A 15,666-nucleotide genomic window follows, 5' to 3' on the forward strand; every position below is an offset into this window, starting at 1 on the left:
TCAGACTGTGGCCTTGTGGAGGCAACTGGAGCTCTCTCTGGTGACACAGTTAGCAATAGTCTGTCCTATGTCAAGCCAAATGTATTTTTACTTGTCAGATAAAAAGGGAAAGGGAATGGATGAGGATTAGGAACAAGGGTGCAAGGCTGCAGGCCAGCTGGGAGTAGCCTTTTGGCAGGCTGAAGTATTTGAAGTGCAAAGACCGAAAGTTTAGAGCAGAGCCCAGGTAGCTCTCCTGCCTAGCAGTCCTTTTCCCATCTGCAGTTTATCTGGGATCTCTACTTCCAGTGGCAAGCCAGGCTCACACCACAGATGTGCATGGGACAGAGCAGGCAGGAGGCAAGGGGAGCATGTCCCCACGGCTCCATTCATTTCTCTTCAGACATTCCCTTTCCCTCACTGGTGCTTCTTGTCCCTGCCAGCAATAGCAGCAGGGTACAGCTGTGGACAGCAGTCCCCTGAGCAGCTCAGGGTAGAGAAGAGAGTCTCAGAGGTGAGACTGAGGGGAGCAGCTGTGGAAGCAGCCTCACAAGCAGGTGCTGCAGTGGGCTTCCTTCCACAGAAGTAGACCTCCTTCCTCTTCTGTCATGAAGCAAAGCCCTGGTACTTGGCACAACATCATCAGGTGGCCAAAGCAGCATTGCCAGCCTTTCACTGTCATCATGCTTGCTCTCTCACCAGCTCACCAGCACAGAGATGGTGCTATTCTAGGTAAATCACCTGGCAGATCTGTGATGCTGGCCATGCTGCCTATGGAGCAACAGCCCAGCATCCTCCTCTCACTGAACCCTAAATATAAATAAGCTCCAGAGGATGAGACCTAGACATTACTGGGGGGAGAAACCCTGCAACTGTCCTCCAGAGCTTGGGCTGTACAGTCAGAGCCCAGCAGAGACACAATTCCTCTATCTCTGTCCTGTCTGCTCCCCACACACTGGGGAGCACACACTGGGGGTTCATTCCCTTTTGTACTCTGTGTTTTGTACACAGTCGCCACACATGCTTGTGTGGTGACAGTGCTGAACTTGGAGAGGCAGCCTCCTCAGTCAGAGGAAGCTGTCTGCATGGCTTCTTTTCTCCTTGCCCTCCTCTTGCTGGAGTTTGACTCTCATGTTGTGCATGTTTCAGAGCTGGAGAATGGAGTGTGGTCACTGGGGCCCAAACTATGCTCCATCATGGTGAAACAGGAACAGAACCTGCCTCTAGACCTGCCTGAGTCCCAGCTACCTGCCAGCTCCATACCAGTGCTGAACCTCAATCCTCTGCAGAGACTGCCACTCCCCGAGGAGGTGAGCCCATCTAAGATGTGTTGGGAACCTGGGCTCTCACACAGCAGCACCCCTGGTGGTGCAGATGCAGACATGAGACTGCAGGGTCCTGCAAGGTGATTTAGCTACTGAACAGACAGGAGAAGATGTTACAAAGCCCAGACACTCTATTATTTGTCATTCTCCTCTTGAAATGGCAGCCAAGAAGGCTTTACAATCTTGGTTAAATATAAGCATGTTTCCTTGGCACAAAAGCCAAAAGCTCTAAGCTTGCACCTACTGGAGATCTGCCCCCTCCAATATGCCAGTATCTCTGTAGCCGCTCTTGGCTTATTTTCATTTTTCAGAGAACAGTGTCAATTAATGCGATGCCAGTGACCTCACTATTCCTCCGTATAGATCCCTGCTCTGCCACTGTCTTTTTCATGGCTTTGGACTTGTCACATGGCCTCTCATTCTTTGGAGCTGCTCACTGGAAATGTTGGTCCCACTCTAGGTCCTGCTTGCCTTTTCCTATGAAGCAGCAGGATTTATTATTTCTGTGTAACAAGGGGCCAACTCTTTTGGTCACATCTAGGTTCTTAAGAAGTCTGTTTGTCTGAAGGAGGTTCACTTATGCCACTGGTATGTGGGTGTAAGTTGAGGGCTTAGTTCAGCTGGCCTTGAGTCCAGCTGTGTTGGATGAGAAGGTCTGACCAGTCTCACACAGACCTTGCCTGTCTTGTAGCAGCTCAGTAGATAACAGTAGAACATCTCTGGGGTTCCGTTCCTTTTTTCACTCATGTTGAACATCTTCCTATTTAAACAACCATCCAAAACAAATGGGTTCTTCCAGCCAAAACTGTGCACAAACTTCCTCTATTATTTACACAGCTTGAACTTGCTGTGCCCTCCAATCTCTGCTGTGTATGCTCAGCAGCCATACCGTGGTGCTCTCTCAGCTGTATTTACAGTCTGGAGGAGTTTGCAATGTGTCTGTTCAGTGTAAAAACTCCACCCTATGGTGGGCTGGGGGCTGGCAAGCCAGGAGGCTGAGGGGCAGCATAACACAGATGGGAGTAAATCTACTCTTTATTCAGCTCTCAGTCCCTTCCAATTGGAAACAGTTGCCCAGTGTCCCTGGTGAAAGTCACATGAACAGGGCAGCATGGTTGTTCTGTTTCTGTACAACCTTTATACTCCCATTTATAATGAAGGCAGATCAAAGAAGGACTTCCCATGGTAACACAGGGGTTGGTTTAAATTACACTGTCTGGGTCTATCAAAGGAAGAATTGCCAAGAATAAAAGTCATCTCCCTTTTGGAGATACTCAGCTCAGTGCATTGCTTGGCAGCACATCCATCTTCCAGTGCCACTTCCTGTGTAAATGTGTTTGCACTCTGTGTGCCCAGCAACTGAGACTTCAGTGGCTTATGTTTGAACTCTTGGTTTCCTCTGTGGTGAGAGGCTCCTCTGGGGCAGAGCTGTGAGATGGGGCAGGACAGGCAGCAGTTGGCCAGTGGCTATGGGCAGAACTGGTGGGAGCCTTCTGGGCAGGGGATGTGGCAGTGGCCAAGAGCTCTTTGTGCTTCTCTTCCGCAGGTTCCTATAGAAATGACTCCAGCACCTGTGATCAAAGCTGAACCCAAAGAGGTGAACCAGTTTCTAAATGTACCTACAGGTAAGAAGATAGAATTTCCTGGTCAACTATATTACTCAGCTATAGATTGTTATATACAGGGCAGAAAGACAACACCTAAAGGCAGAGCTGTGCATATAAGGTAGCACTGGGGCAGAGAACACCAGAAGATTGGGCACTGTTCTAGCTCAGATCAGTGTCTGCATCAGGAGCCACAAACAAAATTGTTCAGACAGGGACTCCCAGGCAAAACAGGCTACTTCAGAGTTGGAAATATGCAAGAGTGCCTTTAAAATCCTCAGAGAGACTGTAGAGCTATCCAAAAATAACCATCTGAAAGTCAGGAAATTCAGGATCCAGTTTAATTTGAAAGAAACCCAAGCATCTGAAAATCTGCCGATGCACAAATGAAAGCACTATGGGAACTCCCACTGCCGCACAGAGACATTCCTTAGGCATATTCCCACCTCCATTAAGGCCCCTAGGGCTCTCCAGTACAAAGTGGGGACAGTTTTCAAGTGCTTGGAAACCAACTGAGTGACCGGAGCTCCGTTGGATCAAGTGTGCTGGCAAGCGTGTGAGCCCTGCAGTGCTTTTGGAAGAGCTCTGCTCTCACAGAGCTTCCTGTACTTGTGAACAGGCTATGGAGCAAAACATCACAGGCTTTTTGCTTCTTTCTGCTTGACACTGGAGCACCTTATTGCTTTGTAAATACCTTCAGTTCCTTGGCAAAGCCCTGCCAGCTCCTCTGCAGTTCCTAGTTTAGCACATTTGAGGTCAGTCTAACCTCTGTCTTGGGCAGTGCTCAGTCAAGCCTTTTTCTCAGGCTCACCCCATCTTCTGAAATTCATCATCCTCTCCTTTCAGCCCTGTGTTATGACAGGGGGTATAACCCTATGCCTGTACCAACAGGCTGACATGAGAGCCATTGACTTGATCTCCTTATTCCTCAGTAGATGACCTGGTGCAGATGCCTCCAACTCCACCCAGCAGCCATGGCAGTGACAGTGACGGATCTCAGAGCCCTCGGTCCCTGCCTCCCTCCAGCCCAGCCCGGCCTGCTGCTCGCTCTTCTACTGCCATCTCCTCCTCACCTCTCCTCACAGCACCACATGTAAGGAGGCAACAGGGCTGGGACACAGGCTTCCTTGCTGCTCAGAGGGGTTTGTAGGATTTCCAGGGCTTATGTGGAGGTTCCTGCCCTTGCTAAGTTCTCCAAGCTGAAATGCTCTGTCAAGGCAATGTGATGTCTTAGCACAAGGGTAAATGCTTACAGGAGTGAGAAGATGCTCAATGAATCTTGCATATCTACCAGCATCTACTTTGTTTTAGCAGGTGCTGTCTTTCATCCATACTTTGGGAAGTGGCCTATGCACCAACAGGACTTTCTGAGAAGGCTAATGAGAGAGGAATTACTGAGAATTCCAGTAACCAGACCATTTTAACTGTTGCCCAGAAGTTTGTTGGCAGGTGTGCAAGTGTGTAGCCAGCCTCACTATGAAGGAACAGATGCCCTCCCAAGTAAAAGAGGAAAGAAGTTGCTTGCTGAGCTGTGCCCCCAGATCAGGTTGAGAGTAGGAAAGAGCACTGCCCTGTACCTGTTTGGTGTCAGTGGGCAGCAGTGTATTCCACTCTGATGTGTACAGCCTCTGGCTGCTCTGCAAGGCCTTAAGGAGGATCACTGGGGTAGAACTCCTTGCTGACACTGATGAATGCTCTCTATGTGTTTCAGAAGTTACAAGGAACCTCTGGCCCACTGCTCTTGACTGAAGAAGAGAAGCGCACCTTGATTGCAGAGGGTTACCCCATTCCTACCAAGCTGCCCCTCACCAAAGCAGAGGAGAAAGCACTGAAGAGGGTCAGGAGGAAAATCAAGAACAAGGTGACTGCAAAAAATGAATCATTCTTTTCCCATGATTCCAGAGCATCTTAGGCTGCCCAGTGCTGTAGTTACCCTCACCTCCTCAGTGTCACTGCAGCTCAGAAAAGGTGGGATCGTGCCTTTGGTACACTAGCATGAGCCTCCCAACCCACAAAATGTGCCAAAGGGCATTTGTACTTGCATGCTTTGCATACAGCCATATCTTGGAAGTGTGACTTCCAGTACAGTTCCTGGGAGTATGTGGTGTGGGTTAGGGTCCACAGGTCAGACAAACTGGTCAGGTCAGGCCTTGTTGCTAGGACAGGGAAACCAAAGCCATTGCATGGTGTGGGATGGGTGATGCAGAGTGTTCACTAACCAGGCAGAGGCTGTGATACTTTAGACTGGGATTAGAAAGCATCCTCTGGGAGAAATGGTGAGACTGAACTAATCACCCAGTGACTCAGAAGTGGCCTGGAGCAGAATCAGCCCAAATGGCCACAGCACATACCCATGAGTCAGTGGAGTGGAATGCAACCCTGAAGATGCTTTTGGCAGGGCAGCGAGGGGCATAATGCAACAAATGGTTGCAGGTTACAAGCCAAGGAGAGCTGCATACCTACAGCATCAATCCCCCCCCAGTTTTGGCCTAGAGATCAGTAGGAAGGCAACTCCCCATTTGCCTTTAGGATGCTGTGTGCACAGGAGACAGACAAGATGCATGAGCCACAAAAAAACATCCAGAGACTTATGATACTGACTCCCCTCTGCCCCCCTCACAGATCTCTGCTCAGGAGAGCCGCAGAAAGAAGAAAGAGTATGTGGAATGTCTAGAGAAAAAGTAAGTTTCTTCTTCTCAGTCTTACTTTGAAAAAAGCAATCCTGACCATGCACAGACTGCCTTTCTAGTATTTTGTCTCTGAATTGCTTAAAAAATACAATTCCTTGCAAGGCTGGCTGCCCAGGAGTTTGGTTTGGGATCTTGCCCCTACTCTCCTCCCTCCTAGAAATCCTCTTGCGGGATAAAGATTGGGCAAGAAATTTTGTGTTTCCAACTGCTTCATTTGCCTATTCCCCTGAAAAAGACAGGCTGTTTCGGCTGCCAACAAGGTGGGATTTTGGGTTTCCCCACGAGAAGTTGCCTCTATTTTGTCTGTCCCATAAGTGGCAAGCTGTTGGAGGGCACTGATCATGGCTTTTTCCCCCTCTCTTCCCATGAAGTCGGACACACAAACACTTGACAGCAAGAAAAACCTTGCATTACAGTTGTTCCCCACTCCCCCCCACTTCTACTCTCTGCATTAACTTTGTTTTTCTCCTTGCAACCTTGTTTTTCTCCTGTGTATGGCGGGCCTAACCCAGTCACATGACTGACGGGGTAGAAAACTCCTATGCTAGCAACCCCTAATGCGCATTCCCAGGCAAAGAAGAATGCTGCAATCCAGGCACAAATTCATGTTTCTGTATAATTACTATCTTCTTCCCAGTTACTAACACCATCTGAGATCAGCAAATGGAAAAAACAACCCCCAAACCCAACTTCAATTAACTCTTCTCCCTGATGTATTTATCTTCTCTAGTTGCACAGAAATGCTCAATTAAAGCAGATGATTCAAGGGGCCTCAGTATGCATGGGTACGTCCAGGCACCAGAGCACATCACCTCCAGCTAGTGTCCCATATGGGGACCTTCAAGACAGGGCTGGGGAGCTGGCTGACCTCGCTCAAAGGGCAGGTCCAGGGCGTTTGGTGCTGGGGCCTCCTCCCCAGATGTGGCTGTGGTGCCTCTATGTACTAAGCAGTTTGTTACGCTAGAGCATTGCTATGACAGATGGCTTTCAAACAATGCCAGGTTTAAATGTGAACCAAAAGCAGCATTCAGTGATTTTTTTTTTTAATAGAACATGTCTTTGGTCAGCTTGGCTTACTAAAAAGTGGTTTGTCAAAGCCTGTACTTGGGCCCTTCCCCATTCAATTTGACACTTTTGCTGGAAGCCCAGTTTTTGCACGGAACGCCTGGTTCAAAGGCTGTGCTGCAAACCTCCAGCAGGATCAGGCTGCGTCTCTATCTGGCTTGCTTTTCTCCCGACCTGGAGGCACTCCCCTTCCCTTGTCCCAGCTGCAGCCCAACCACTTTACCCGTCGGAAGCCGTGAGAAGGAGCCTGCAGGTTCTCTGCTGCCCTCAAGTGCCTGCAGTCGGAGCTGGCCCAGCGTTTGCACAGAGCGGCCTGGATTTCACCGCCAGGGCGCAGAGCCCAGGGCAGGTTCTCAGGGAGGGGTTTGACTTTGTTCCCCTCCTCCTTTTTCCTGCTTCTTAGAGGGGTTTGGAAGTGATGGAAATGCCTGCATGACTTTGGGTCTGTCCTGACTTGACCTGCCTGTAACCAGGTGCTACTGTCTCTCCCAACCCACAGAAGATGCTGAACTGGGGACTGTCACATGTAACTGTCAACCTGCAGTCTCATCCCCGCTCCATTGGGGCTGGCAGCAGCAAGGTGGGCCAAGTAACATTTGATTTCAGGACCATATCTGCAGGTGACAGATGAAGCCACTGAGCCTCCATACCCCATGAAAAGCAAGGACTACATTGTCTTAATCTCTCTGGCCTTTGTGACTAACTGGCTGTGGGTTTTATTCCCATAGGGTAGAGACATACACAACAGAAAACAATGAACTCTGGAAAAAAGTGGAGACCTTAGAAAATGCAAACAGGTAAGAGGAGCTAGACTTGGCCCTCTGTGGGTAGGGCAGGGTGGGTAGGAATGGAAGTCAGGAGTGCTGGAGCGGGGGGACAAGGAGAGAAAAGCAGGCTGCTCCCAGCTCCTGCACGGTGCTGCTTGGCCAGGCGCTGCTTTTGAGCCCAGGACGGCGAGGAGGCAGCTGGGTTTGGTTAGCAAGCTGGAATGTTTGTGTTGGGATGCCAGGACACTCCACAGCAAGGGGAGGGAGGGAAGGCATGTTTCCCATGTCACTTTGTCCTTCTCCCTGCAATCCTTTGGGCTCATGCTGCCTTCTCCATTCCCCTCCAGGGCTCCGTCTGTGTCCAGGACAGATGCAATAAGGGAGGCCCCAGCAGCCTCTCAGACCCACTGTTTCTGCTTTTGGGCCCTTCAGAGAAATAAAATGCCCTGGGCATAGTGTGGCTGTTTCAGATTTCTCTTGAGAAAGCTGAACAGGCTCGGTGAATACAGGGAAAGCCCATTCTTCTAATAAAAGCAGAGATCCCAACTCCCACCAAATCCAGGGCAATTTGTTGTGCATGTGGTATTCCAGCCCTTTCTCAGCCTCTTTTAGGCAAAGCAAGACCAAAGAATCTCTGTCTCATCTGCTGTTACTGCTCACCTGAAAGGAGCAAGCTGGCTCCCACAGCCCCAAAGTTCTCTCATCCAAGGCTCTGGGTTTCCTTACTCAAAGCTCTGGTGAGCACTTGTGCTTTTTATATGCAGAGCTGGCCCATCAATTACAAAGAGAATTTGCTTCCTTGGAAGCAAATAATGAAGATTTCCACCCTGCAGTGGGGAAGGGCAGCCAGAGCTAGAGGAGAGCCCAGCTCTGCTCCCTCTTACTGGGCACAACAGGTGTGAGCAAGGGCAGGGTAAACTGCAGAGGATGCTTGTCTCTATAGCTCCATTTTTATCAGCTCAATTTGCAGGGGAGAGCCACAGCCAGAGAGCCAGTTCCTCACCCATTCCTCAGCTGCCATGTCAGCTCATGGAGGACTCCAAGGGGCTTCACTGCACACCTTTTTCCCATCCACCACACGAGAGCAGTGGCCTTGGCTTCCAGGCCTGACACTGGAGCTGGGACTGGGGCTTGCCAGGCATGGTCTGGCTGAGGTGTGTGAGAGCCAGATGTCTCCTGTCTGCCAGAGATACAGCTGCTTAGCTGCTCTCACGCATGGGGCACATCTTACCCCCTGGCCTCTCTGGGAGTGTGGGCAGCTCTCCTGCTGAAAAAGTGTGAGCCCCACCCTGAAAATGAGGAAACTGTCCTAAAAGCCAAGAGATTTTAATTTTCCCCCTAAAATACACATTGTGTTCCTTCTAATTTAGTTTGGTTTTTGAGCACTGCCAGTGGGACACTCTGTGCTTCTCTCCCTCCACATGTACATGGAGCAAAACAGGATTTGGAAAGGGACAAAGCTGGGAATCTCCTGCAATCTCCTGGTTCCAGGACCTGGCAATTTATGAAAGCTCAGACATATTTGTGTAAAACAGTCAGTGCTCCCAGAGGGAAAGTCAGCAATAGCCTCCATTTCAATAGTATGCAACTCTTGGGAACTGTGCACTCTGTAGTCTCCCTCATCCCAGATTCCTTCACCAGCTCAGTGAAGGGCTCAGTAGCTCTTGGTAACACCTCCCACTGTTTTGTATTATGTGTGCAGATGCCCATGAACAGTTAAATGGGGCAGAGAGACCTTAGCATGTGTTCCAGCCAGGGCAGTCAGAGAATTAATTAATTGCTGAACTCAAGATTTGGCTTTGCCTACATTCCTCTGCAGAATTTGCCAAGACTGAAGAAGCTCAAGGGGATCACAACTGTTTCTTACTTCTCTCTCCACCACAGTTTGGGGCACAAGTCGAGCTTCAGAGTACGTGTCTCTGAATGAAGTGGGAGCAGGCAAGCCTGTGCTAAAGGTCTGACCTGTCTACAAAGTTCAGCCTCCATGCCAGATCTTGGTTTTCTTGGTATGCTGGCTCTCCACTGCTCTGGGAATTCACTGGCTGGGCTTTCAGGCACCCAGGAGCCCTAGATAATAGTAATTCATAATAGTGGGTAGGTGCAGTAAAGGTGGTGGTGGATCCACTGATAAGACCCTTTTTTGTTTCTTGTTTCCCAAGCCTGTTTGGTCAGAGAACTTAAGCAATATACAGCAAACGGGAGATACTTGTTTTCACAAGAAGGGAAAATCAAGGTACAATGTGAAGCAGGTAGTGGTATTCTTGGCTCACTTACTGGCTTCTACCTCCTTATTAAGTTTTGATATGCATTGTTTCCTATCACAGGACTCTGCTCCAGCAGTTACAGAAGCTTCAGGCTCTGGTAGCTGGGAAAGTCTCCAGACCTTATAAAATGGCTTCCACGCAGACTGGGACCTGTCTAATGGTATAAGCTTCATTTCCATCTTCCTTATTGGCCATGCTTCTCCAAACAGCTTTGCTGATTGCCTGTCTCTGCCCTCTTTCCTGTCCAGCTCAGTTGTCAGTTATATCTGCTCTTTCCTTTTGTGTTATATTTACCAGAGCTGGGCCCTGTGTCATACATATATCAGTTGTTTATGCAACAACATTAGAATAATTCCTGCATTTTCACTGCCTTCTTCTTTGGGCAAAAAAGCACTTTGTTTGCTTTTCATTAGTTATTAGCCATTCAGCAAAAATCTTCAATGAGATTCCATTGTAATGGGCAGAGCTTTCTTTTGCTGAGCTGGTAATGCTTAATGTTTAACTCAGCAGGGCAGATGAACACTCCAAGTATTCATCCCAGTGGGCATTACCTTGTGTTTATCAGCAAGAAATGGCATCTGTTCTTGCTATGCCTCCACATAGGCTTTGTTAAATCCAGCTGGAATTCTCTTTGTCCTTTTGACTAACCATAATAATTCGGGGTTGTCTGTTGTTTTGGTAATCCCTGTTTGCCTCATAGTGGAGGATCATGGTTAATAAATATTGGCTTCATTGAGGAGTTTTAGAGCATGCCAGCATATAGCCATAAATAGAACAAATTGCTTAATCTTCATCTCTCTTTTTTTTCTGGGGGAAATTTATGATCCGTAGTAAAAATATAATCTTCACCCCTGTGATGTCTTTGCAGGATTGTCATAGTAGCTGCTCGTGACAAATTTGTCAGAGTTAGTTATCTATATCTGGTTATCACTTCTGTACTGTTAGCAGTCACAAAATGCAAGCAGATGGTGAGGTACTTGCCCCACTTTCTCAGCACCCTCAGTGTCCTGAGGGGTTGTTTTTTGGTCCTGGTTCAATGAGTTTTCTTGATTCCAGAGCCCTGCTCTGTAATTTCAAGCACTTTCTCCTTTCAAAGTCTGCTCAACCTTTTGCTGCTCTTTGCTGCTCCCATGTCAGACCAGATTTTAATGACTGTCTTTTCTTGTCCCTGCTCTCTGTCTTCATTCCCAAGTTCTTTCCACATTTTTGGGTGTGACCCAGCTGAGCCCAGTGACTCATTGCTCCTTAATGCAGCAGCTCATCAGAGCACCCCTGGCTCCAACAATTCTTCAATGCTACTACCTGGAATAAACAATTTTAGAAGAGGTTCCTTGCAGACAACCCCTGTGCTAAAGGCTGATATGATATCTAATTTAGCTTCCCAACAATGTCCTATGTCTCCTTGCTGTTCCCTTTGTTGCAGGCATCCCAGCCCACACACCCACTCTCTGACTTCCTAGCTTTGAAGCATTCCAAGAATTTGTAATTTGCTTTTCTATCTTTCACCAGTTCCTTTCATAAGCCTCTGAGTTCTCATTTTCCATTTTCAAGTACAGCATTCATTATCATGACAGATATGTAGAATCATTGTTCCTTGCAGCATTGGTGTGGAGCAGGCTACCCTTCTTCTTTAGCCCTGTGTCATTGCTCCTGAATATTTGTACTGCTACTTCTTGAAGGCTCCAGTGGTGAGCAGTCCTCAGCCTCCTCAAGCAAACCATTCCAGTGCTATGTAATCTTTCCCAGATAAAGCTTTCTTGCTATCCCATCTCAATCTCCCTTGCAGCAGCTTAAGCCTATTAGAACTTCTTCTGCCCATTGTAAGCAAGATCTGTTTATTCTCCCTTTGGGCAGCTGCATTTTACATATTTGAAAATTCTTGTTTTTGAGCAACTCCCTTCAGTCTGGTCTGTTAAATCACCATGATTTCTTCAGTTTTCCCTCAAAGGCTGAGTTACTGAATCACTGTTTGTTCCCAGAGCTGCATTCCAGATTTTCTCCAATGGCCCTGCATCTTCTTAGAAGTATAGGGTCCAAAGCTGGGCATAGTGTTCCACCTGAAGGCCAGTACAAATTCAGCCAGAAAGCCTGTTCATAATGCTTGGGCTGAGATTTGCCCTTTGCAAAGTAACACTGACCTTAACTCCCAGAGCCTCTTCTGTAGGACAGCTGAAACACATGGCTACTGATGTATTTCCTCTGTTAATCACTCCTGCCACCTCAGAGCTCTCAGCAGGTCCCCACATTTGTCTGTATATATCTTCCCAGTGTTCTCTTGGACCATTTCTTCCCATGGTCAAGATCATTCCAAATTTGAATACTAACCAAAAGCCAGTCTGCTTGTAGTCCCTGCCATCTGCAGATTTGATACAGTCCATCATTTAAGTCAAGCTTAAAAATACTGAATCTTGCCAGATCTGTAACAGATCTCTCTGCTACTCCATCTGCTACTTCCTCACCGTTTGACAGTGAACCTTTGATAAATACACTCTCAGTATGTCTTTTATTTTATTATTAATTTTGCCTCCACCTTTCCAAATGGTTTTGCAGTAGTCTTCTCTAGGTTAATTTTCCTCAATTTTAAGGGTCAAATAATAAGATGGTCAAAAGCTGTGACATAAATGTTACTCCAAATCAAGCCAAGAGTTACTGTTATGAAGTGTTGTAGAGTTTGAACTAGGACTGAATCAGAGCATCAGAGTTAACCTGAAACAAAACAGTAAAAACAGTGCTGTTTTGCAAAACCCCAGCTGAAAGCTCTGTTAAAGCAAGATGTTAATTTACTGCTCTTTCTCAGCCCAAAAAGCCTGGTTTTCTTTAGAAGGAAAGAACAGACTTTACAGGGCTGGCTCCCTTTTCTCCAAGTTGTGTGTTTGGCTGTGATAATTCCAAGCAACATCCATTCAGAATTTATTTTTTCCTCTGTTTCTGTTGAATAAGGATTCTAAATTCTTCATGTGCCTGATATGACACATTTCCACAGCATCTATGCTGCCTTCATTTAATGTCCTTTCTTTAACACCAGACATGAAGAGTCTGGATAATTAAAATCCTTCTTTATATAACACAGTATCCCCATGTTACTATTTCATCTTCCACATCTCCTGCAATCCACTGATGTGGATTGCAGCTTGATGTACCAGCTTCTGTGCATTACTTAGGCACAGGTATTCTAAAATAGGTGGCTTCTGAAAAGCAGTCAAGCAATTGCTGGCTGTCCCCACAGGCATCCACCAAGATCAAATTTGCTAGTTTATACATAGGTAGTAGAAATTACCAACTGACGCATTGCCTCTTTGGCTGCTCAGTTTGAGCACTGAGCTGGCAGCAGGTATTTACAGACCATGCATGGTGCATGAGTGTTGAGTAATTTGGCTCTGTACCATTTCCCATGTGTGCCTTCTTGCTCTGTACTGGCAGTTCCCTAAGCTCTGTAGAGTCCCTTATGATCAGCACTGGCATTTCACTCTGAAGCTTTGCTGTTATGGCAGAATTTCCAGATAGCTCCAAACCTACCTGAGGGATTTCAGGGGAGATTTCATGTACCTTTCTCTTGTTATCACTGCCCAGTAGCTCTGACTGTTCTGCTTGGTAGCAGAAGGCACTGACACATGGTCCTGCATACCTACCCATCAAGCATAAATTTAACCTTTCCTAAAATTCTGCATCTTTACTATCAGGTATTAGGCAACGGCAGTTCTCCTGTCATTTCTGTCCTTGCATGGATAGTAGATTCACTTTGCTCTGTGTGTAGTACCTCACAGATTTCTCCCAGTGGACTTGTTTTCTTTACAGCCCACAACAGCTCCTGCTAAGCCAATGGTCAGCTTCCATTTGGTCCAGGCAGAGTTTGTCCCTTCTGTTGAGTCTCCTTTTTTTCAGCTTGTTTCTCAGCTATGCCTTCCACTATCTCTCCTCAATAGGACATGCACGTTCTCACAATTGAACCAGAAATACTCCAAATAAAGCAACATGAGGAAGTTTCTGGCTTTCCTTCTTGAATTTGCAGCAGAGATTAGCACAGCAAGTCCCTTCCCTGTCTGGGGAACCACAGGTACCCAGTTGTCAGTCTGACCAGATCTTCTTACACAGCCTCATGTGGTTGTGCTGTGGGGGGAGTTTTCGTCATGGCTAGTGGCACTGACTCTGTGCTGATCTCCTTTCTAGGTGCTGGCACTCTGCTTCGTTCTGATCCTGGGATCCCTGATGCCCTGTCTCCCTGAATTCTCTTCAGCATCACAGACAGTGAAAGCAACACCAGCACCAGATATTTACACAACTAGTAAGAGTGAGTCTAATGTGTTCCTCCATTTCAACTTGTCAAACCATTTCCAGCTCTTCTCTCAACACTCCCTGATCAGGCATAGCATCATCACCTCTGTGCCTTCCCCATATGCTGGGACTGTGGCAAGGGAATTCTCCTAATCTGTTTGTGGTACAAACTCCATAACAGCTCCTTGTTGGGCCTGTTGTCATTCTATGCTAACCATTGTCCCAAAACATGGCAAGTGTCAAAGGAAGGAACATGAGGGAAAAGTCCCAGGGCAGACTGATTGTCTTCTGAAGAGGCTGTGTGTCCAGGGGGGCGTTTGCTTCATGAAGCCAGGGGGAGGAGGGTATCCTGCACAGTTCCACATGGACAAGGCTGGGTGAGCATGTGCTGAAACAACCATCATGACCCACACCCATTGCAAGAGATCTTGCCCTCATTGTTAACCAATGCTCTCCTTTTTTTCCAGTTCAGTCACGGAGCCTCCTTTTCTATGATGAGGGTGCTGGCTCCTTAGAAGAGAGCTATAGCTCCTTCCTGACCATGGACCATCCTGAGGGGTGGGAAGCCAAAAAAAGGCAGTCTGAAGAAGGAAGGCCTCATCTGGCCAGGACACATGAGACAGCTAAATATCTGAGCAAAACCCAGGGGCGTCCTGACCAGAACCAAACTGACCCAACTCTCAGCCACCTCAAAGAGCAGTTCCATGAGAGGTAAGCTGGTGGGGCCACCTTCTGAGCTCAAAGCACAGCACAGTGTCTGGGGGGAAGCAGCAGGCACATCTGTCCCTTCTGCTGCAAGCCAAGGACAGCTGAGCCACCCAGGACAGGCAGTCAGCTAAGATCCATGGCTGGAGGAGGCCAGTGCTGGCAGGGAGCATAAGAGCAAGTTCAACAAGTTCATTTTCTAGAGCAAAAGTTTGTCCATTAAGCAGTGTCCCACTTGCATAAAGATGTGGAGGGCTGGATGACTCATATGGTCCCAGGTTTGTGTCCCATTTAGTGCCCTGGGGAAGGAGTTCATCCTGGTCAGAGCAAACTAGTTGGGCACACAGAGAGGTGGATTTGCATAGGAGGCTGCAATGAACCTTGACTGATGCCTTGTCTTTTCTTTTCCTCAGGGAGACAAGCTCCAGTGAGACAACTGAATTCTTGTAGCAGCTGCTGGACCTCAAGGCCTCATCTGTCTGATTGCAGGATTCCCTCCTCACCAAGCAACTGAGGGGACTTGGCAGGAGAGGACACTGCATTTAGACACTCCTAAACTGGCCTTGGGTTCAGCTCCTCCCCTTCCCCATCATCCCCTTAGTGCTGATCTCTCTGAGGGGAGTCACAGGACTGCCAGAACCAGCAATAACTGTCTGGAGAAGCCCTGAGACTCCCTTTTCTCTGGCCTTACCTCCTGCTTAAATGAGCACTACCCTATGGATGTGGGCTCACCTTGGAGAGGAGGGAGATCAGGGGAAGCCCATAAACTATTCAGCTCGCTCCCCAAAGCTTCCAGACCAAGGGGGCTGTACACACATGTGTAGCTCTTGGCTACATCAGATGCACCTGAAGGAGAGAGAAAGTGCTGGATTGACTGTTCTGCCCGAGGGTTTTAGGAGTGGGTGATGCTGGTGCTGGAGAGATGGCTCTGGAGAGTTTGAGCTCATTCCTTGCCCTCCATATGTTAGTATATTTCTGCTTCCATTGAGAGAAAA

General features: G+C 47.8%; 1 protein-coding gene across 4 annotated transcripts in view; it reads left to right on the top strand.

Moving 5' to 3' along the window:
* CREB3L1 (cAMP responsive element binding protein 3 like 1) overlaps positions 1 to 15,522 on the top strand; it is a 60,886-nt gene extending 45,364 nt beyond the window's left edge. For 2 of the 4 annotated variants that reach the window (XM_074543056.1, XM_074543055.1), the window contains exons 3-12: positions 1,129 to 1,289; positions 2,851 to 2,929; positions 3,841 to 4,001; positions 4,620 to 4,769; positions 5,531 to 5,589; positions 7,392 to 7,460; positions 9,755 to 9,854; positions 13,862 to 13,982; positions 14,434 to 14,677; positions 15,085 to 15,522. In XM_074543056.1, the coding sequence (XP_074399157.1) occupies positions 1,129 to 1,289; positions 2,851 to 2,929; positions 3,841 to 4,001; positions 4,620 to 4,769; positions 5,531 to 5,589; positions 7,392 to 7,460; positions 9,755 to 9,854; positions 13,862 to 13,982; positions 14,434 to 14,677; positions 15,085 to 15,121 (1,181 nt within the window). In that variant the 3' untranslated portion in view covers positions 15,122 to 15,522. The remainder of the gene's footprint in view (positions 1 to 1,128; positions 1,290 to 2,850; positions 2,930 to 3,840; positions 4,002 to 4,619; positions 4,770 to 5,530; positions 5,590 to 7,391; positions 7,461 to 9,754; positions 9,855 to 13,861; positions 13,983 to 14,433; positions 14,678 to 15,084) is intronic. The other 2 variants (XM_074543054.1, XM_074543053.1) reach the window with 2 other exon arrangements.
* Positions 15,523 to 15,666: the final 144 nt, after the last annotated feature.

The sequence above is a fragment of the Zonotrichia albicollis genome, chromosome 6 (genome assembly GCF_047830755.1).
Source record: "Zonotrichia albicollis isolate bZonAlb1 chromosome 6, bZonAlb1.hap1, whole genome shotgun sequence".
Taxonomy (NCBI): domain Eukaryota; kingdom Metazoa; phylum Chordata; class Aves; order Passeriformes; family Passerellidae; genus Zonotrichia; species Zonotrichia albicollis.